This window comes from Primulina tabacum, chromosome 7 (genome assembly GCF_025594145.1).
Source record: "Primulina tabacum isolate GXHZ01 chromosome 7, ASM2559414v2, whole genome shotgun sequence".
Lineage (NCBI taxonomy): Eukaryota > Viridiplantae > Streptophyta > Magnoliopsida > Lamiales > Gesneriaceae > Primulina > Primulina tabacum.
The window spans coordinates 34,196,972-34,219,555 of NC_134556.1; the positions used below are offsets into that span (position 1 = coordinate 34,196,972).

Sequence of the window (22,584 nt, forward strand, 5' to 3'; positions counted from 1 at the left end):
ATGCCCTAAATAAAGAAGACGAAAATGAGAGAACGAGAAGAAAATCAATCATATTGAACTTTGAGTTAATTTTTAAAGGGAGAAATATACCCCAGTGGGCAAGATCAAATCATCCCAGTGAACTCAAGAAAGCTGCATTTGCATGGGAAAGAAGCTGATATAATAGCTTTTGAGCTATGTGAATGGGAACTCGTCCAACAATAACTGATTCCGGGGTATACAAAGGATATAACCTCGGCCCAGAAGAATGTTCATCATCTGATCCGGACACCTCTTGAGAAGAAGCCGATGTGATTGGAGATCTCATAAATTTTCGCTTACCCTTCTGTTGGACTCATAGGCAGGATCAGTGGATGTCTTCTTTTTGCCAGACTGCGGAGGGGACTCGGCCTGAGGAGGTGGGGAGGAGGCTCGCTTTTGGGTGGAGGAGGATGAGCCTGCCTTTTTCTTCGCGGCGTCAGGTGAGCTAGTAGGTTTCTTCGCAGCCAGCCTTCCCATTCTTCGCAAGCTCTCGGAGAAATATGGCATTCGTGACTCTAGCACCTGCGATTAAAAACAATGAATCAGATGAGGATGTTATCAAAGATCATAATAAGTAGTGTTGGGAAAAAGTATACCAATCTTTGAGGGCTCGATAGGGCCGGTCTTCGGGGTATTAATGATGATTTTGTGGGAAGAGAGAATGTGTCACGAAGCCCTAAGTTTTGATTCGCTAGTAGGAGGGATGTGGGACGATAGGTGGCCATACCATAGATTATCGGCGTTGGATATGTTCATCTGTTGGCTCACATGACAAATTTCCTTACCAGGACGACTATGGGTGACGACTTCCTCCTAATGGAAATCGAGGGTAAATTCAGGATCCTCTAATGAAGTCCTACTCTCGTCAGACTATCTAGACTTCTCGGAATCACTCGAGGAATTAAACTCGGAATCAGATGAAGACATGTGTGCTAAGGATAATTAAACAAATAAGGGAGAAAACTTACCCGAAAAAAGTGTGGGAAAATAATCGAGGAATAAAACCAAGGGAACGAGCAGGTGGTGGGAGGAGCGATTGGACGTTCGAGGCTGTTGATTCAGGGTGAGCATGCGAGGCGTGCAGGCAAGCGCTCGAGGTGGCAGGGTATAGTGTGTGGCGAGCGCGTGGGGCGTGTGGGCGCTGGGCGAGGGCAAGTGGCGCGCGGGCAGGGAGATGCAAGGATGGGCGAGGAGCTCAAGGCACGGCGAGCGCTCAAAGGGAGAAGGGCTGTCACGAGGTTGTAGGCGAAGATGAGAGGCGAGGCGGAGGAGGCATGGGCGAGGACGTGGAGAGGGCGAGGATGTGCGGTGATGGGCGAGATTCAGCAGTGATGTGCTAGGATCTCTAGCAAGGGTCGGTGGCAAGGCTGTGCGCTGCGCAGGCTGGCAAGGGGCAGATAAGAGGGAGATGATGGGCGAGGGTCAGCTATGAGGCGGTGCGTTGCGTAGCATGGCGAGAAAAGGGCGTGCTTGGGCAGGGAGGTGCTATCGTGGGCGAGGACGAGGTGGTGGCTGAGGCGGGGCGAGGGCTAGCGCTTGCGCCCGAGGATGGGGCGACGCGGGCATGGGCTAACAGGCGATGGTGAAGACTCGAGTATAAACGTGAGCGGGAGCGTGGGTGAGGTGCTGAGGGGAGGAAGGAAATATTGTGGGTTGAGAGAAATTAAGTGGGAAGCATAGAATGAATTGCAGAAACAGGCACCTATTTATAGGAGATCCTCACACAGATCTGACCTTCAAGATGGGAATGTTGTTTCATTTGTTTCCAAATTTCTGGAGATTAATGAGCAGCATGGGAAGAATGCACAACTCACATATTGTAAACCAAGAACAACACAAATAATCGAACTTCGAACCTGCGATTTAGTTCGATTTGGGAGGGGGAGATTGGTGATACCCCATGATTGGGCCCTTCAAAATTAGGCACAAACCAGATTTTGGACCCCTGGCCCAAATCAGCCAAGGTGAAAGGCCCATGTCAGGCCCATGTATCTATCCTCCTATAAATAACAGGTATGAGCGTCCAATTTAGACATTCACTATATTGATTTCAGCAGCACCCTTAGCTGCTCTTTCACTCTATTCGCAGTATCTGACTTGAGCGTCGGAGGGGCTACGCCGGGACACTCTCCCGGCCCTCTTCCAACGGTTTCCTTCGTGAGTTCAGGTTTAGAGCAAATTCGAGGCCTGCATTCGGGACTAGTATCACTTGCTGGAACCGAACCCTAAATTTTCAGTGAATATCAATTATATTCTAGCTATTCTTATACGAGGCTTTCAATTTTTAGCACTAGGTCGGATGATGTTTTGGCATTAATCTTATAATCTCCAAAAAAATATATATAATTATCATGAAAAACTGTCCCAATGAAAAAAGTCTCTAACAAGTCTTAGATGTTTGACTCACGTCCCGATCACTCGTAAATATAATTTCTGCATCGAGATGGGAATGACAACTTTTGATTCCAGCCTAAAATTTCATATTTTTCGGGGGAGTTGGTTGTTGTTGAAATTGACATTTAATTCACGTGATTTAACATTAATTTTAACTCAAAAAACTGAGGGTACTAAATTGAGACATTCAAAACATTTAGATACATGAGTCAAACCACTTAATTGAGACTTAACTTTATGAATATCAAATTATTTGGAACTTCCAGCTGGGCTAAGCAGCAAAATCATTCTTGAATATGTTGCTAAAACAATTTTAAATGAAGCATAAATGAAATATTTGGGAAAAATGAAGAAGATTCAAAATCAAGTTGGTTTTGCTCAGGAAATCTTGTTCTAATTGATTTGAAATTGTCAATATATTTAGCCAAAATCTGCTCATCTTTTATCTGAATTTTGAAGAATATTAGGAGTATTCCAAATTTGGAAAATAATCTTCTATTTCAAAATGTGGATATTTTGAGACTGAATATTTTTTGGGAAAACAAATTAAAGGTGGATAAACACAATCATTCATTAGAATTTTGCCCAAAACACGCGTAACTCGCGAAGTCGTGTTTATTTCTGCAGCGACCTATCGAGCTGCAATGTGACATGCATCCTAAAACCTCACCAAAGTCATCAGTCCCAGATCTCCTCCGTTCGCTACTTGCTCGTGACTGAAATTATTTCTGCGGCCGACCCAAAAATGAAGCGATTTCGATTTGATCTGTCGTTGTTCATACTTCTTGGATTCTGCCTTCTTTTCTCACCTGCCGTCTCCAGCCTTGTCATCTCCCAGCTCGATCGCAAGGTAAAAATCTGATTCTAAAGATTTGTTTTTGGGATTTTTGTCGGGTTTTTAGATTGGGATACATTTGTGTTCATTTGCGTTGCTTGTTATCCTTTTCTCTTTAATTATATTTTCCGTGTTGAATCGTGTGTATTTATGTGAAAGTTTTCCTGTTGAAGCCCATATATGAACAAGCCTCAGAATATGATCATTTTGTCTGTGGCCTGGATGGTGAATCAACTTTGTGGTTTTTGTTTAAAACTGAAAATTCTATGTTCATTTTTTTTTTCTGAGGTCATTTAGATTTTTAGCGTTATGATATACTGTAACGTGGTTTTCGAATTTTGTCCATGCTGTATGGCTAACTTTGAGTGATCTTCTGGTGCAGATTGATTTATCATCACATATTGTAAGGAGCACTATATCGCTGAAGGTTGTTTTTTCACCTCAAGTTTCTGTATTGTGAGATAGGTTGTTGGTTTTAGTGATCAATTGAAGCTGCATTTAGCTCATTTAAGCACCTATCAATGTTTATTTTGTTGGCTTGCTGTTATATTGTCTGCAGGTAGAAAATAAGGGTGATGACTCAGTATCAGAGGTTTTATTACCTTTCACTGAAAAACAAGCAAAAAGCTTGGCATTTTTGACAGCGTCCATTGGTGAAGGGAAAGGAAAAGCAAAAGCCTCTTTTGATAGCGTTCCTCTTAAACCTGTAAATCCTGAGGGAATGAATCCAAAATTGACTTGGTACTCTGTCTCATTACCCAAGGAACTGCTGAAGGGAGGAAGCTTAACTTTGGAGGTCAAAGCTGTATATACTCAAATACTGAGACCATTTCCTGAAAAAATAACACAGGCTGATGTTCAGCTTGTTTCCTTTGAGGAGAGTGCATGTTACCTCTCTCCTTATGCGGTTGATGTTCAGTTACTTACTGTTAAATTACCAGAACCAAAAGTTGAATCTTATACTAAGTTGGATATTTCCAAGTTTTCTGGTTCAGAAATAAAATATGGTCCTTATGAGAATATTGCTCCTTTCTCAAGCATACCAATAACCGTTCACTATGTCAACAACCACCCATTTTCTGTTGCTCGAGAGTTGGTACGTGAGATAGAGATTTCCCATTGGGGAAATGTACAAGTCACTGAAAGCTATAACCTTGTTCATGCTGGTGCTGAGATCACTGGGGAGTTTTCAAGGTAGAACTATCTCACTTTTCGGAACAATCCTGTTTCTTCTATTTTAATTGACACCAAGTTTTTATTCTATGGTTCCTTAAATTGCAGACTCGACTATCAGGCCAGGCCCCATGTAAGAGGTGCATCAGCGTTCCGAAATCTTGTTGCCAAGTTACCGCCAAGAGCCCATTCCATTTACTTTAGGGATGAGATAGGAAATATTTCCACATCTAATGTATGGAGTGATTCAACAAAGGTGCGTCTTGATTCTCTTGGTATAAGCTTTTGCATTTTATTTCCTTCTATGGTTAGTCGTTTTTTCAACGATTGCAGACACTATTGGAAATTGAACCTAGGTATCCGATGTTTGGTGGTTGGAGATCTTCTTTCACTGTTGGATATGGCTTGCCGCTTCAAGATTTCTTGTTTCTGTCTGAGGGAAAACGCGTCCTTGACATCTCCTTTGGTTGTCCGATGAATGAAGTGGTTATTGAAAATCTCACTGTAAAGGTAAAGTTTCTATGGGTACTCTCAATTTGTATTAAAACTTTTGGATATGGCTCAGTTACCTAGGCTTTGTATTGTCTTGGAAATGAAGAAGTCCAAATTTTTTCACCGATTAGAGTGTCATGTTGTTTATCATGTCTTCTGGTTGTCCTGATTTTGGTGCAAGTGCATATTCATTTGTTTGTGCTTGTCCAACTTTATTTGGATGAAGAGCGATGGTGGATTAGGTACTGTATCTCCATTTTGAGTTGTCAAAATGGGTGGTCGGGCCAGCCAGCCCCGCTCCGCCATGAAAAATAGGCAGGATGGGTTATGGTTTTAATGGCCCATCTGGGTGCGGGTTGTGGCGGGCCAGCCCCGCTAGCTTTTAAAAAAAATAAATTTTCTAATTTTCCATTATTTTTTTGTGAATTGTTGCATCAAGACACTTATTTTTAGAGATGTATTTTGGAATTTAAAACTAGCATTTGATGTGTTTTTAATGTCTTGCATTTTTTTTATAACTAAGTTTCTATTTATGTTATTCATATTGTTTGAATATGTGACTTTTTTATTTAAAATATAATCAGACATTGAAATCTTATATGATTTGTTTGTCATGACATCTAATACTTGTTATTGTGTAACATTGCTAATATTTTTGTTTTAAAGCTCAAATATTAGTGTTGCTTTCATATTTTTTATTGATTTCTGGTGGGTTTGAGGCTTTTCTGCCCCGCCCCATTTGATGGCGGGCCGGTCCGTTTGACAGCTCTATTTCCATTTAACTGTTATCATATATCCATTCTTTAATTTCAGATTGTTTTGCCAGAGGGGTCAAATGATATTTCTGCATCTGTTCCGTTTCCAATCGAACAACAGTCTCAAGAGGTGACAGAACTGTGGTTATGTTCTTAACATATTGTCCTCTAAGTGGGTAGTTACGTCCCTAATGCTATTTATTATTTTGTGAGGTGGTGCAGACAAAGTTCTCCCATCTGGATATGGTTGGCAGACCAGTTGTTGTATTAGAAAAGAAAAATGTCGTGCCTGAGCACAATCAACATTTTCAGGTATGTTGCAGTTATATGTCATTTTTCAATTTTGTTCGTAAAATGATTTTTTTTGGGAAAATGATTTTTTGATCCTTTATGTTTTGCCTCTTGCGATTTTGATCTTTTATGTTGTCTGATTTCAGTTTTAATCCGCTATCTTTGTTTTTTAGTTGTTATTTTAATCTTTTTCCCGAAGTGACACTGGTGTGACACCAATGTAGTGTTGATGTGACGTTGAGGTGTGTAGTGTCACATCAGCTCTCCAGATGAAAAATGACTAAAATCGCCAACAATTAGAAGATGTAGGACTAAAACTGAAATTTGAAAATCACAAAAAGACTGACATATATGACCAAAAAAGTAATTTTCCCTATTTTTTTACTGTTATTAATTTGCTTTAATTACAAGAAAACAAGGCACAACTAGAATTCTTGAAACTGTTGTTATGAAGAAAAGATATCAAATGGTAAAGAAATGTTATTTTCATCTTATGGATTGTACTCTTTGCGTATTACGGCAACACTTGGTTCGTAGGATGTGTTTATTGAATGATTAGTAATTTGGGTGATAACAAAATTATAAGTAAAAATATATAACATATTGGGATAAAATATATTTTGTTTGGTATGATTTTTGTGAAAATGATAATATTTATTTAATGTGTTAATAACAAGACACCCACTTACACTACTTACTGACGATTTCTGTTGGGAATTCTAGCAAGTGTATTGGGTCAAGTTATAATAAATTAGATGAAGTCCAAGTCGTTCACACATAGATTATTATCTAATTACTATGATTTAAATTATTTAATCTAATCAAGATTAAATCAATGAAATGATTATTATGATTATTTAAACTAATTGAAAAGCACTGAATTATTCTAAAGTGAAATTGCAACTAAACTAATTGACGGTCGGATTGAGATTAGGTAGATTCAAATTTTAAATAAATGACCGAGAAGACACAACGGTACCAAACTATCAATTATCGCCACATATTGGATTTAATCAAATAAGAATTATTCAAAGTCACGGTGAAATTCTTTTTGGCAATTATTAATTTATTTGTAGAATTAATAATCTTATTTTTATTTAACAGTTCAATTATTTCTAACTGAATCTAATTAAACAAAAACGCATTCAACAATTATGTAATCTCTGCTTTTGCTTAATATCGCACATTGAAATCGAATATTATTTCTAGTCAGCTTAATCATGTGTTAATCGATATTTGTGAAGATATTTTAAATCTATTCACTTTCAATTCAAGGTCAAACAACACACATGAAGAAATAATTGGCTAGATTAAATGCAAGAAATTTAAGTGAATATCAATCAATTACGTAAAATAAATCAAAATATAAATCAATCCAACACGCAACCGAATGCCCACTGCAGAAAACCATATTAATACAAATAAGAAACACAAACTTTCGTGTGCCTAAAAACCCTATACAAGGAAAATAAAAATGAAAAAAGAAGACCTCCTGGAAGAAAGACAAGAAATGAGTTCAACACACAACCGATAATTACTGAATGTTGCTCTCTAAATCTCAAAATCTCCATTTCCCCTTTGATATTGAGTCTCCATACTTCAATGGGAGATGATTCTTTCCATGTGAAGCTATCGGCAGGGTATGAAAGAGGGGATGAAGTGATTTGATTAGGTAAGGGAAATGAGCATTTTTGTAATTTCCATGTGTTATCACAGGTACTGTTCAATAATTGTTGCCCTATCAATGGAAATGGGGTGAGAAGGGATTTGTTTTCTGGCCACTAAGGTTTTATTATCACTAGTTGAAGGATTGATGGGCCAGGAAATAAACGAGACAAACGTAGGTTAAGGAGCTAATCCTAAGCCTATCGCCCGTACCAAACATATTCTAAGAGTTTTTATCGTTAATGAAATACACGTAGGCTGAGGGGGTACTTTTGCAATTCGTGATTATTAGATTAACCTTGTTAGCTATGGATAGTAAAAGAACAATTTATGAAATCTAGTGGCAAGAGCCCGCCAACAAAAGGAAGGCAATGATTATTCTATTGGTGATGCTCAACTCATTCCAGGCTTGTAAAATCAATTGTCCCTGTTGTTTTTTAGAAATCATTATCATGCTATTTCTCATTTTTCTTGCATCAGGTTGTTGCATATCCTAATTTATGCATCCTAATTTATGCTTAGAAGTTAATAATTGAAGATAACTTTCACAGATTGAATTATATTACGAACAGAGCATGAAGCACCAGAAATGGAAAAGAATTCTTCTCTGTTGTATATCACGGAAGTGGTCAATCATACATATATACACATGAGTTGCATACAGCTGTCAACAACTACCTAAACCAACTTAAACTAACTCAATGCACTTAAAGCTTAGCTAAGCTAACAAATAGAAGAAATAAGTACACGAGTTTAAAACTCCCCCTCAAGGTGGCTTGTAAAGGTCCTTTAGAGCCATCTTGGACAGTAGCGGTGCTAAGCGAGCAATGGGTAAGGGCTTAGTAAAGATGTCCGCTAGCTGATGTTGTGAGCGTATCGGCAAAAGTTTAATAATCCCTTCATGTACTTTGTCTCGAACGAAATGACAATCGATTTCAATGTGTTTGGTGCGTTCATGGAAAGTTGGAATGGAAGCTATATGCACAGCAGCTTGATTATCACAGTAAATGGTTGCGGAATCATTCATAGTAATAGAAAAATCTGAGAGTAAGTGAGTCATCCAAACAATCTCACTTGCTGTTGTAGCAAGGGCGCGATATTTTCTGCCTCTGCTGATGAGCGAGAGACGGTTGTTTGCTTCTTGGCTTTCCATGACACAAGGGAATGACCAAGAAGATACAAAAACCGGTAACCGATTTCGAGATTCCGCACATGCAGCCCAATCAGCGTCACAGAATGCTTTCAGCTGTAGGGGAGATGATGCTGAGAAGAAAAGTCCCTGTCTTGGATTCCCTTTGATGTATCGAAGGAGATGATGAACAGCTTGTAAATGGGATGTGCGGGATTGAGACACAAACTGACTGAGTTTGTGAACAGCAAATGAAAGATCTGGCCTTGAAAGAGTGAGATATAATAAGCGACCCACAATGCGCCTGTACTAAGTGATATCCTCGAGGGGATCGCCATCATTGGAATTCAGGCGAACCTTAGGATCCATGGGTGTCATAACTGGCTTGCTGGCCAGAAAACCTGTGTCAGCAAGAAGTTGCAAAGCATATTGGCGTTGAGATAATACAATACCCGTGGAAGATCGAGCAATTTCAACTCCCAAGAAGTATTTCAGGCAGCCCAGATCACGAAGCTTGAAATGGCAATGTAAGAACTACTTTAAGGATGCAATGAGCACAGGAGACGGCCCAGTGATAATAATGTCATCCACATATACTAAGAGAGCTACAAATGAGGAACCCGATCCCTTAGTGAATAAAGAATAATCAGATTTGGATTGAGCAAGACCAAACTCGAGCACAACTTGAGAAAACTTGGAGTTCCATTGTCTCGAGGCTTGACGCAGTCCATATATAGACTTGTGAAGCTTGCACACCATATGGTTCTTGGAATTAACCGGCTCCCCCTGAAACCGATACCCCTGTGGAATGTCCATATATACCTCTTCACATAGATCCCCATTTAAGAATGCATTACTAACATCTAACTGAACCAAATGCCAATTCTGACATGCTGCCAAAGCAAGAAGGACTTTGACAGTGACTAATTTTGCCACAGGAAAAAATGTGTCTAAGAAATCAATCCCTTCTTGTTGGTTAAAGCCTTTAGCAACAAGCCTAGCTTTATGTCTTTCAATCGAGCCATCAGCATGAAGTTTGAGTTTATATACCCACTTGCAACCAATCGAATGTTTGCCAACTGGAGGAGGAACAATCGACTAAGTGTTATTACTCTCCAAAGCAGCTAATTCAGCAGTCATTGCTTGCTGCCACTCGGGTATTTATTAGCTTGATGATAGGATTTGGGTTCAAATGCAGAGGACACATTAAGGACAAAGGCTTCGTATGCATGTGTTAATTGATCATAAGAGATGTAGTTGGATGATGGATATGGGGTATCATGCATTGAGGGAGAAATGGGATCAGAGCATGAAGCACCAGAAATGGAAGAGAATTCTTCTCTGTTGTATATCACGGAAGTGGTCAATCATACATATATACACATGAGTTGCATACAGTTGTCAATAACTACCTAAACCAACTTAAACTAACTCAATGCACTTAAAGCTTACTAAGCTAACAAATAGAAAGAAATAAGTACACGAGTTTAAAAAATTATGACCTTTTCCACTAAATGGTATTTAGCATCAAAGATGCCTAAAATAGGTATAAAATGTAATGATTACTTCACTAGTTTTTGTATAGGATCGTTAAATGCTATATCATTGTCAAACCTAGCTCTAGTATTAAATTAGATGGGGCCAATACTATGAATTTCAAAGGATAACTTAAATGCATAGTAGAAAAAACTTTGTTATTATATATTCCATATTGAAATTTCTGAACCAAGTCTAGTCGCAATTCGCAAATTAGAAGGGGATGAATTTGAAATCCATGAGGTTTGGATAAAGTATTTTTGAAGTTTTGCTTTTTGTCTTTTGGAAAATTTTCAATCGCATTATTTCATATTTCAAAATTCAAATTATCGTATTATAAATAATGAAACAGTTTTCTTTTTTAAGCAATCATTTTGTTATTTCACTTTTCTCTCCATTATCGTTTCAAATCAACTATCAAAGACAATTATGTCACATATGTTCTCCATTTTTAGTTGGTCGTTGTATTATTTCACCTTTTTACGTTTACTTCACATCATTTGTAACTTATCACATAGTAATAAAAATATGCAAGATGCATTAAAACGCTCAGGTGTCCTTGGGCTTAAAGCTCAAGCGCAAACCGAAGCGCGCACTTACAGAAATATAGCACAGTAAATAAAATATTCTAAAAAGTAAAAATACAATCTATTTATTTCAAAAAATATGAAACATGAGATATCAAATATTAATTCATTATCATTTTCATCTTCCAAGTATCAAATATTAAAATGTCTGGGTAGAGGGCAGAGAGCCTGATATCATGGTTTCCTTTGCTCTATTTTTTAATAAATAGTGGAGAAATCACACTTATAATGGGCGATTTCTCCTTTGTTAGATATTTTAACAAAAAGCTGTTTCTTCTCCTAAGCGCGCTTAAAGTGCAAAAAGCGCGTGCTTCGTACGTATTTGACAACTATGACCTATCACATATGTTTTCAGACCTATTTCTGGAAAACTTTCAATACCTGAGTGCGATGAGCCACGAGGCAATGCAAGAACTAAATTAATGGTTTTAAGTTTATTTATTTATTTATGTGTTTTATCGTTTATTTTTGCATTTTATTTGTTTATTAATGAATGTATTATATAAACATAGGATGAGGATAGATCAGAGAAGTAGAGAAGTAATTTTTTATCTTTAAGATTTAAGTTTATCTTAGACTAAAGTAGTAGTGTTGGAAAAAGACTCCTGTACAGGGTGTTCTTGGAAAAGGACAATCTAAATGCCATTTCAAAATCATCATCCACCTCACTCAAGCATGTTTTAGAAATATATATCAAGTAATGTGTGGAACAACTATAACCTAGATTTTCAGTAGTTCTTTTTTTAAGTGTATGCAATACCTTAATTGATAAGCATTAAATAACTCATAAAGGTCATCTTTCATCTATTCTTTTGTAACCACATTTTTTCCAATATTGTTATACATTATGTCAAACAAAAACTCTATAAACTCTTTGTCAATACAAAAAACTCTATGACTCCAATTTATGACGCAGATCAAGTATCACGACATAATACAAAATCATAATTAGTTTTTCATTTGACCCCCATTCTTAGCATATTAATACTTTTCAATTGACCCACAATACTTGAAAAATGAATACGATTTTATATTATGTTATATCCTTGATTGATGCCTTAATGATGGAGTTCATAGAATTTCTTTTGATAAAATGTGTGCCGATATTGGAAAAAATGAGGTTATGAAATAAAAAATGAAAGTTATTTAATGATTATAACTTAAGAATTAAGATATTGTCATACACTTCAAAGAACTTCCGAAAGTTTATGTTCTTTGTAAGTTGTTCCAGAATTTACTTAAAAGATACTTCTTAGAAATGTTTGAGTGAGTGGTTGATGATTTTGAAATGGTTCTAAGATTGTAGCTAAAATAAGAGTTCAATATGTGCAAGAGTGGGGGATGAAGTAATAAAATTTGAGTTAGAAATATGTAGTAGGTGAGGAGGGGAAAGAGAATTTTGATACATTAAGTTGGTGGAAATAAATTTCACCAAGTTTCCAATTCTTTCTCGAATTATCTAGATATATTGGTAGTTTCAATCTCCACCGTTGTTTCAGAGGCTGCATTTAGTATGGGAGGACATGTATTTGATGCATTTAGGAGTTCTTTATCTCCAAGATAGTTCAGTCTTATTTGTTCTCAACATTGGCTTTGATCCAAAACAAATTAACTTGGAGGAAGATTTGTGTGACATTGAAGTGATTGAGAAAATTACTTTTAATTTAAGCTTTTTTTACTTTAATTCAAATGATTGTGTGACATGTACTTGAGGAAGATTTGTGTGACATTGAAATGATTGAGAAATACTAACACCAATCTTAATTTATTTTTTAAAATTGACGATTCAAGACTGGGAATCGGAAAAATATGTAATCACCGTGCTGATTCAAGATGTTGAGTCATGTGGACGTCGTGTTATGGATTTTGTTTGATTATTTACTGGAAAACAAGAAATTGACACACACTCTTTTAATATGTTATCAACTTGTCATGGAAAACTTTTGCATTTTTGGTTTATTTATTTGGGCTTGTTATTTTACTTACTTTGAAGAAGAATAATTCAATTTATAGTTTGTTAATGATGCTCTAGGATTGAAATTCAAACCACAGTAAATAAACGTGGTAAAGACTAGAGAGTGTTGGTAAATATTCAGGTACCTGACTTGGTCGGGTATGGATGTTAAAAAATTTTACTATCCAAACAATCTGATCCGAAGAACCAGAATTGTCAAAAAAAAAAAAACCAGCCCGTGCCCACCCTTATCCCTAGGAGAAAAAAAACTCAATTTGTGAAGAAATTGAGCAACTCAGAAATGTAAGAACGAAGGATAAAATGGCTGTGCTACAATTGCAATGGGTCTGCAGGCCAAGGCATCGGCGCAAGGAACTATTTTGGTTGGAGGGATTGGAGAAATAACACCAGTCGATGGAAGGGAGGATGTGACCGTGGTGGCATAACATTACCCGTCATTCGTATTTGAGGACAAACGCGAGTCTCAAGGGGTTGATGATGTGATGAGTAACGACACTATGCAAGCACAAGATAAACGGACTTTAGTTTATTTATTTATTTGCGGTTTATTATTTATTTCTAATTTACCTTGTACTTTATAAACATGGGATAAGGATAGAAGTAAGGCTTACTTCTACTCCTGTCTTGTTGTGGACTTAGTGGGTGAAGCTTTGCTGCGGAGGCAGCGGCAGGCCACCAGGAAGCTTTGCTTCTAGAAAGTGAATAATTTTTATCTTTATGATTTAAGTGTATTTTAGTTGGAAAGGGACTCTTGTATAAGACGTGCATGGAGAATAAAAGAAGTAATCTGAAATTGCCCCCCCAAAAAAATTGTGCCTCATACATCGATAGCTTCTTTCATAATGAGCCTCAAATCCAATTATCAAAATGGATTGAAAAGACCGTAAATCTAACGATGTGTATAGCATTATGCATCTCAATGATTATTCATTTAATAGTCTCATAACGCAATACTGACTTAAAAGTTGCAGCTATTTTTCTTCTGGAGCAAGCTAATATGTATAATTTTTTGCCTCAGGTCTCTTACCAATTCAGCAATCTTTCCTTGCTTAGGGAGCCAATGATGCTGGTTTTTGGGTTTTTCCTCTTCTTTGTGGCGTGTATAGCATATGCACATGCAGACTTGACAATCTCTAAGTCATCTTCATCTTATCTTTCAAAGCTGCAGTGGGATGAGGTATGTCATCGCTATTTCCTTTTCTGTCTCTGGTTGGATGGAAAAATATTGAATTATATCAATCATATAAAAGAAGAGCATTAGTTAATCTGAAAAGTTGTACAGGTCCAAACTGCAATTCAGCAGTTCCAGAATGTTATGAACAGATGTCTGATTATTCATGACAAGCTAGAAGCATCATTGCGTGATCTTTCGAGGACTGGCGATGTTCAGACTTGCAAAGCAGCACGCAAAGCAGCTGATAGTACACTTAAGGAGCTATCGAAGGAGTTGAAACCATTGTTGTCGTTTTTGCAGTCTTCTTCGCAGGCTACTCAGATACTTCCAAAGGTTCTTCCTTTCACTTCATTTACTTGAATTTACTGATTAGTTCTTGTCTTCTTGAAACTTAAGAAAACAAAAACCCAAATTGTAGGAGGGAAATCCAAGTATATAATTGTTGTTTATGTTGAATAACAAAAGAAACGAGACCACCAGTAGTCATGTATAGGCTTAAGCAGATCTACGTGGCTGCTTGTATTCTTCTCACTGAAGGGTTCCATAAATATTGCCACCTGTGGTTGCAGGTTAATAAAAGTGCCATATCGGTAATTTTTCCTTTTATTTGCTTGCCAAATTATTTCTTATTTGGAGAAAAACCAAGTTCCTGCAATTCTGTGGGGTAAAAAGAAAAAGTAACAGTCCTTTTCACGAGTTCAAAAAATTATGTTTTCACAACCTTCTGCTCAATAGTGAGCATGGCGTTCCTCAATCGGGAAGTAAGCTTATAGTAGCTTCGGAGATTATAGATTAGTGGGTGACTCGTGTTTTCAGGTTTCACCAATTACTGCCATCTTGACTTATCATCCAAATATCTGGTTGGAAAGTGTTACGAGCAAGGTGTTTCTGGTTTCAAAGTCTCATATTTTACCTGTTAATATATAAGGTGGACGAGCTTGTGTCCAAAGAGAAGGAATTGCAAGAGAAGCTGATGTTGAAACACTCCACCGTAACAGACTCTTACGAGAAAAAATCTGGGGGCCGAGAAATCGAAAACCGTGTCGCCTCGATCCAGCAGAAGATTTCAGTCTTCAGACAGGAAGTCGATGATCTTCTTGAAGTTATGGATATATAGCAGAGGTCGGAAAAAGATTTACCTTATTAGAATTTCACTCTGTGACCACTTTGTATCTGCTGGGCTAAAAAAATTTGTTAGACAAAGCAACTTTATTTTTAATTTAATGTGTTAGACTTGGTAAACTATCATTAGGCACCGTATTCTTTTTCATTCCTTCATCCAACATCAACTTAAGTTATATAAAGAATTGAAATTATAAATGATCATTGTATCTATATACACATATATATGTAGGCTGTGTTTGGTTGGTGTGATTAAATAATAAAATGATTAAGATAGAAATGATAAAAAGAATGATTGAAGTAAATAAGGATAAAAAAATATTATGTTTGGTATGATTTTTAAAGATGAGATAAATAAAAATCTTATGATGAATTGACAAAATTGCCCTTCAAGTTATGTGGCGGCGGTCGTCGATGGTGGCTGGCCGGAAGCGGCGGCCGGCCTACAGTCGACGGGGGTGGGCGATGGCGGTGGCTGCGGTGGTCGGCGATGGCGACGACGGCGGTCGATGGGCGTCGGTGGGCCGGCGGCGGTCGGTGTAGGGAAGTGGTGGTGAGATTGGAATTATGAGAAGGTAAAATTGGAAAAATATGATGGATTAAGAGTGAGATAAATAATCCTATGGGTGAGGAATGATTATTTTATCATACTTAATATAACCTAATCATTCATAGGAGGGATAGACTTGATTAAATAATCACCCCTACCAAACATGTGATTAGATTGGTTAAAAAAAATAAATCCACTTAATCACCCGTACCAAACGCTCCCATAGTGTATAATTTATCATTCGATCTTATTCCAAAAGTCAAACAATATCATGGTGCATTTACATTAACATTGATAATTTTTTATTGTTTTTGTATTTTTTTAATAATTTTTCTATATCAGATTTTAAAATCAGAACAGTGGGCGTTGCTTAACGCCTAAACGTCGCTTTGGCAGTCCTACACTGCATTTTTTAGAATACTGCATAATACTACAGTTTTATATAATAACATTTGAACATAATTTTAAAATTCTAAATTTGATTTTCTAAATTATCAAATCTACCATCAAATATTATAATCAGTATTCGAAAGAGCGGTTTAGGGACGATGAAGCTTGAAGCGTAGGGAAAAAGCTTCGCTTCGCATAAAAGCTTGAAAAACTCCTTTTAATTGACTATATTAAGTGTGGAAAACCGGAAAAAGTGAAACAATTTTAAAGTAAGATCTAACTATTTAATTTTATTTTAAATAATAAATATTTAATAATACAATTTTTTTTAAAAAAAATAAACTTTTAAAGACATCAGAATAAAAAAATTTGTCCCATACAATTTTTTCTTTGCTAATTATATATAATCAAGTTTAGAACATTGGATTGCAACGAAAACCCTTTGCTTAGAACTACAAATTTAATTTAATATATTAAAACTTCGATAAAATAGGAATTATATAAATTTTTTATTTTATTTTTATTTTTTTGATTTCAGGAATTATATAATTTGAAACCATGCTAATGAAATTTGAACCCTCTACTGTATATGTTCTAGGGTTTCTAATCAGAACTCATTTGGTGGATTGAGGATTTGGATAAGTTGGAAGAAGATGGAGACGTCGTTTAGGTATGGCGGAGATTCCAAATCACTCAGATTCCACGCCAAGGAAAAGTTCCCCATCGCCTCCAACATTTACTGCCAAGTATTATCCAATTCTTTTCCTTTTTGTATGTGTGCGTGTGTCGGGTTTTTTTTTTTTTTTTTTGGTTTTTTTTTTGGGCTACTTTTATTTAGTTTATGTTTGATATCTCTGTTTATTTCTCGTTGAGTGAAATTAGGATGTCAGAATAATTTCAGCTTTCATCTGTGTTGTATACATTGAGAAATTCTCATGTTTCAGCATCGATTTTTCTATTTCTTGCTTTGCATATTTGGTGGGATTCTTCTTGTATTGATTTATTCTCCACTGACATTATTTGAACTTCCAATGCATGGGGGGGATTTCGAATTGAAAGCTTAATGGGGAGCTAGACACGAGGATTGGAACTCCTACTTACCTACGTACAATGATTAGACATTTCTCTCCTGATGTACGTCTTCTTCTTTTTCGTGTGATTTGAATAACTCCAAGTCGTAACTCCTCCTCCACATCTCAAGAACCCCGGAAATGAATTGGAGAAGTGGTATTGAATGTTTTCTTGTGGAAGAGTTGCAGATTGACATATCGCTGACTTGTGTAGTTATCAGCCAGCCTTGGTGTGGGAGTTCAATACAATAGGAATAAGAAGCTATACTTTAATTTACGTGGAAAGAAGGAATATCCCGTAACTGCTAATGGGTTGCTGACCTTTATTATTAAGGCTCGATGTGATACTGACGAGGAGTTTAGAGAGGTCAGTCGTTTTGCTCTCCCAACTCGTGATGATACAGCGTCTTAACAATTATTTGTGTGATGCCGTGATGGAATTTAATTTCCAAATTTCAAACAGATAAATTCCAGTGGAGCAGCTGAATTTTGTTGGAATATCTTCAATATTAAAAAAGACCAAGATTTGCGACTCAAGTTTGGATGTGATGCTGTTGACAAGGTATGTTTAGATTTACATTGAAGTCCCCTAGCCAATCGACCTGCCATTTCTTGATGAAGTGGAGCGAACTGAATCTTCTAACTTAGAGTTGGTCCGAATGACACTTTGCCATTTTTGAGTTTTATGCATGCAACTGAGATTCTGTTTGCTCGAGGGGTTGATTTAGTTGGAGCCAAATATTCCTGAGGAAAATCTCTCTCTCACACAAACACACACCCTGCTCCCCCTGCCCCCACAAAAATCAGTCCTCTCCCAAAAAAATAAGCATTTAAAAGTCCAAATTTTCCAACTTCGATGCATTGTACTTGCAAATTGCAATATGATTTCTGGGTACCTAAACCTCATTCAAGTTCTCGGAGATTTCTCTAATTTTTCAAGTAATTTGGTTATATGTGCTCTTAACAATGCTCATTGTTTCTTGTGCAGTTAGATTTATTGATTGACCCCCACCCTCTCTGCATTATTTCAATTTCAAGTATCGCGATAGCTTTAGATGAGAGTTGAAAGTTGACTATTGATAGAACATTGCTCTTTCGTGCATTGATAGTGATGATAAACTTTGAGTTTAGGTCAGATGACTACATATAATGATACTTTGGGAAAGTTAATTCTGATATGGTAATGGAGCATGTTTTGGATTTTTGTTGTGGGCAGAATGAGGAATTTACTTTCTTCCTTCCCGTGAACTGAAGATGTATTATGTGCAATGTTTACTTTCAGCTCTTGAAATTGTTGTCTATTTGCATTTCTTGACTGATTTGGTCTTTCTCAGATTCCATACTTGCAGATTAGAGAAAATAATTGGACCTTCAATGCTGATGGGAACGGAAAATGGAATGTGAGATATGACTTGTGAGAGACAGAGAGTCAGATTTTCCAATCATATGATGGTAATGCTTGGTAGCTCCGATTAGGATCGTGTAGTTCACCTTTTACGTGGTCGAAGTATGTAACTGCAAGTTATATATGAAGTCATTTTTTTACGACAAAACACGCTGACCTGAATTTAATGATATCATATTTGTTGCATGCTTCACTAATCATGTTATTCCTTTGTCACATTTTCTCAACCGATGCTGCTATTGTTCTAAGGTTTTAGTCCAACTTTTGTTTATGTTAGATTAGCATTTACACGAAAATTATAGAAATATTTTCAACATCAACCTTAATGGGGTTTCAAAAGGAAGGCTAAATTCCTAGCCCCTTTCTATATAAGCTTGTTTTAAGAGTGTTCTCTTATTCTCTTGCGTCCGCTCGTACAAGCCAAGGTCATTCGATTGGAAGAACTGATATTTCGAGGTACTGTGCTTTTTCATTTGTAGGCCATGTCGGTATTTCTTGGGAAAAATTGTACTATTTTATGTTCACGACTTGTTTCGGCTGCTATATTCTTACATTGTTTCCTATATCTTTAATGATCAACAAAAGAAGTAGTGAAGTAATTAACCTCTTATAATCTCCTCTTTTTAATTCATTTTACCCATTTAAAACAACTTTTCTTTAAACACATATCTACAAATGATATTAATTATTCACTTTAATTTGTCTCTTGTATCTGAATTCTTAAATACATGCATCATCGTTTATAAACATTTAATCTATATTACATGCGATTAATGAATAATTAATAATTTTCTTGGCCGGAAAAATAGATTGTCAAAAACAATAAATAGTAGAGACAGAAAATAGAAAAAAAGATGAACATGAATCAAAGAGAGGAAGGATTTTGACTGATTATTCGTTCCTCAGAGTTTTGAAGTCGATCTTATATTGACCAAACGAGAATGCACGCTCATATGATCTTGATCTTGATCTTTGGGCTCTCTTTCCCTTCCTTTTACGCCTATGGTTCTTGCACGAACTAGGATTAGGTCTCTGACGGTCTCACGAATCTTTATCTGTGAGACGGGTCAATCTTACCAAAATTCACAATAAAAAGTAATGATCTTAGCATAAAAAGCAATATTTATTAATGGATGACCCAAATAAGATATTTGTCTCACAAAATACGATCAGTGAAATCGTCTCACACAAAGTTTTGTCACGAACTAGTCTGATGATTGGGACATGTGACAGATACTAGCAATACGAGGAGAAGACTTTGATAAATGAGAGAATCAAGGAGAATGATTAAATAATTTTAATACAAAGGATAAGATAGAATAGTTGGAAGAAAAGAAAGCAGGGTTAGTGGACTGAAGATTAAGGTAAATAGGGTCAAAAATCAAAAGAAACTGGGAAAGAAGGTTGAGTGGGTATTTGATACACTCCCTTTCGGCGGGTTGAACCTGATATAAAATATATTCATGAGAATAGGCATATCGAAAAGCCAATTATTTGCCGAGGAGTTGAGAGACGAACGTATGGTTGTTGGAAAATATGTAATTTTAAATACTTTTACACAGCAAAATCGAGAGATATACACGAGTAGTTAGGTGTCAACGAGTCGAGCTGTTGTTATGCCTTAGAACTGTTAGTTTCTTTGCTCAAATATTCCAAACAAATTTATGGGCATAAGTTGTAATTACGGAAATAGATCGAGTAATCTGTTATTTTATGTAATTAGAAGTGAAAAATTCCATTAATTAATATTTCTTTTTAAATTACACAAATTATTATTTTCTCAAACCAGAAGATTGTGGGTAAATTAGTTAAAAAAAAAAAACCTGACAGAGACTAAGATACATGTGTGCGTCGAATCGCATTGTATAAAAGACACGTATACTGTAATGATATATACGGCTTGAAATTTTGGCTTTAAGACTATTTAATAATTTTGCATGTATTTTATTGTAATATTTTATTTCTTTCGGCATTTATTTTTGTTAACTTTATTACAACTAAAATGTGCAAAAAGGTTGTCGGTTAAATCCTGAAAATAGAAAAGGAAGAACTACTTCCCACCGTCTAATGGATAAACATGAAATAGATAAGCTTCACTTGCTGATTGATTTTATTTTTGAATCATCAGCCAAACAAGAATATTTAAATTTTAGTGTATATTTCAAGAATTTGTTTTCTTGTTTTCAGAAGAAGAAAAAATATTTATACAAAAGCACATTCGAGTTTCTTTTATAAAAAAAATTTAAAAACTCGAGATAGTCTCGTAGGTTAATTTTGTGAGACGAATATCTAATTCTACTCAACTCATGAAAAATATTATTTTTATGACAAAAATATTATTTTTTATGTTATGTATGAGTCGGACTCGTGAGGTTATCTCACAAATTGCATACAAAAAATACACACATAAGAAATCGGAGCAATCTCTCTGAAAAGCTCGAGTTAGGTATTGAAATTTTTGGAGAGATTCTATAGTTTACTAAGTAGAAACAATTAAACTCGAACTCGATTCCAATCAAGAGTCGAGCTACACGACCTCGACTCGAGTTTGATCGAATTAAACTCGAATCGAATTTTATTTGAGCCGTTCATAAATAGCTTGATTCGCTTGCACTCATGCTTCCAATATTCCTTGCAGAGATGGATCCAGAGGGGGGCGGAGCCACCTCTCCTTCTCTCCATCCCCTCAACTTTTTTAAAAAATGTGAGAATGTAATTATATTATTTTCATTTTTCTCTCTAAAATTTATTTTTTCTTTTCTCTGATATTTTTAATATATTTTTTTCGTCTTCCAACTTTATTTTTCTTGTTCCGTCCCTAAATTAATTCCTTGAGTATGTTAAACATGAAAAATTTGGTCCTAACCTCAGGTATCAGCGGGCTACATATATTTGGCATGTTATCCGTTGAATTTGAGCATGAGGAATTATCCATAAAATACCAAATCGAGACATCATGTCTTTGTTAAATTGATCTGTGAAAACAGTCGAGAGTTGGACGCAAATAGTTTTTTGCTGATGTATACCAATTGAAGGGACATTGTGGATATCCAATGTACCAAACTTAAAGAGTGGTCCAGTGTACGAAAATTACGGTACAAGAAAATTCATATCGATACCGTACCGAAAATTTCGATACATGTAACTAGCTTATCAATTATATCAAAATTGTAGGGTATACCGAAATTTCGGTACGTTATCAGTATATATCGTTTTATACCGAAAAAAACTTTACATTTTAATTTTTTTATAAATTTATTGTTTTAAAATATTATACATTTTAAAAATTTTGTATATTTTTTTGTATTTCGGTATATACCAAAATTTTCAAATTGCATACCGTTATCATACAGAAAAATTCGGTATTGTTACCGTACCATACCAAAATCTTCTATATACCGAAAATTCGATAAATTCGGCATTTTTTTGGTACGATAATCTTTGTATATCGAAAATTCGGTATTTTTTCTCACCCCTAACCAAACTTTTGTTTAAAATATATATTGAATTTGGTATACATATATATTTTTTTATCTATATTTATAATAAAAAATAATATTTTTATGAATTAAATCGAGTTAAAAATTTGTCGTATTAAAATTTTTGTTAATATAAATTGTGAAATTAATCTCCAATCAATCAATGTAACTATGTAAGTTGCTTCGTTTCTTTCTCAATCTAGATGCAACCAAAAAAATTATATATTGTTTTTTTTAAATAATTTTTATTCTCTGATTTATTCGATCAGCTCCGACTAAAACATCTCGAATTTGCGGATAAAATGGTGTTTATTAGTTTTAGCCTTTAGGATATATTTGAAACATGTTGTGGATACATCAATACCATAATTTTGGGATAAAATATCAGATTCAAGATTGATGTGTAAAGAAACTCCAATTTTTTAAAAAGACATATTGCAAATAATTTTGCTCTTACCGGAAATTATACTTATAATCTCCAATGCTTTTTTCCCCAATACTTTAAACTGGCTAAATTGATTTTTGCACATAAGATTGCAAG

The 22,584-nt window shown here is 35.7% G+C and overlaps 2 protein-coding genes across 2 annotated transcripts; both read left to right on the top strand.

The window, feature by feature from the left end:
* Positions 1-3,075: 3,075 nt before the first annotated feature.
* LOC142551390 (dolichyl-diphosphooligosaccharide--protein glycosyltransferase subunit 1A-like) lies at positions 3,076-15,350 on the top strand. Its single transcript, XM_075660606.1, has 10 exons — positions 3,076-3,265; positions 3,633-3,677; positions 3,810-4,444; positions 4,532-4,679; positions 4,757-4,933; positions 5,729-5,800; positions 5,893-5,982; positions 13,872-14,030; positions 14,136-14,360; positions 14,956-15,350. The coding sequence occupies exons 1-10, from the start codon at positions 3,161-3,163 to the stop codon at positions 15,142-15,144; spliced, it is 1,845 nt and encodes a 614-aa protein (XP_075516721.1). The 5' UTR covers positions 3,076-3,160; the 3' UTR covers positions 15,145-15,350.
* A 1,256-nt stretch (positions 15,351-16,606) lies between these two features.
* LOC142551391 (outer envelope pore protein 21B, chloroplastic-like) lies at positions 16,607-18,782 on the top strand. Its single transcript, XM_075660607.1, has 5 exons — positions 16,607-16,835; positions 17,149-17,223; positions 17,374-17,526; positions 17,623-17,721; positions 18,494-18,782. The coding sequence occupies exons 1-5, from the start codon at positions 16,743-16,745 to the stop codon at positions 18,575-18,577; spliced, it is 504 nt and encodes a 167-aa protein (XP_075516722.1). The 5' UTR covers positions 16,607-16,742; the 3' UTR covers positions 18,578-18,782.
* Positions 18,783-22,584: the final 3,802 nt, after the last annotated feature.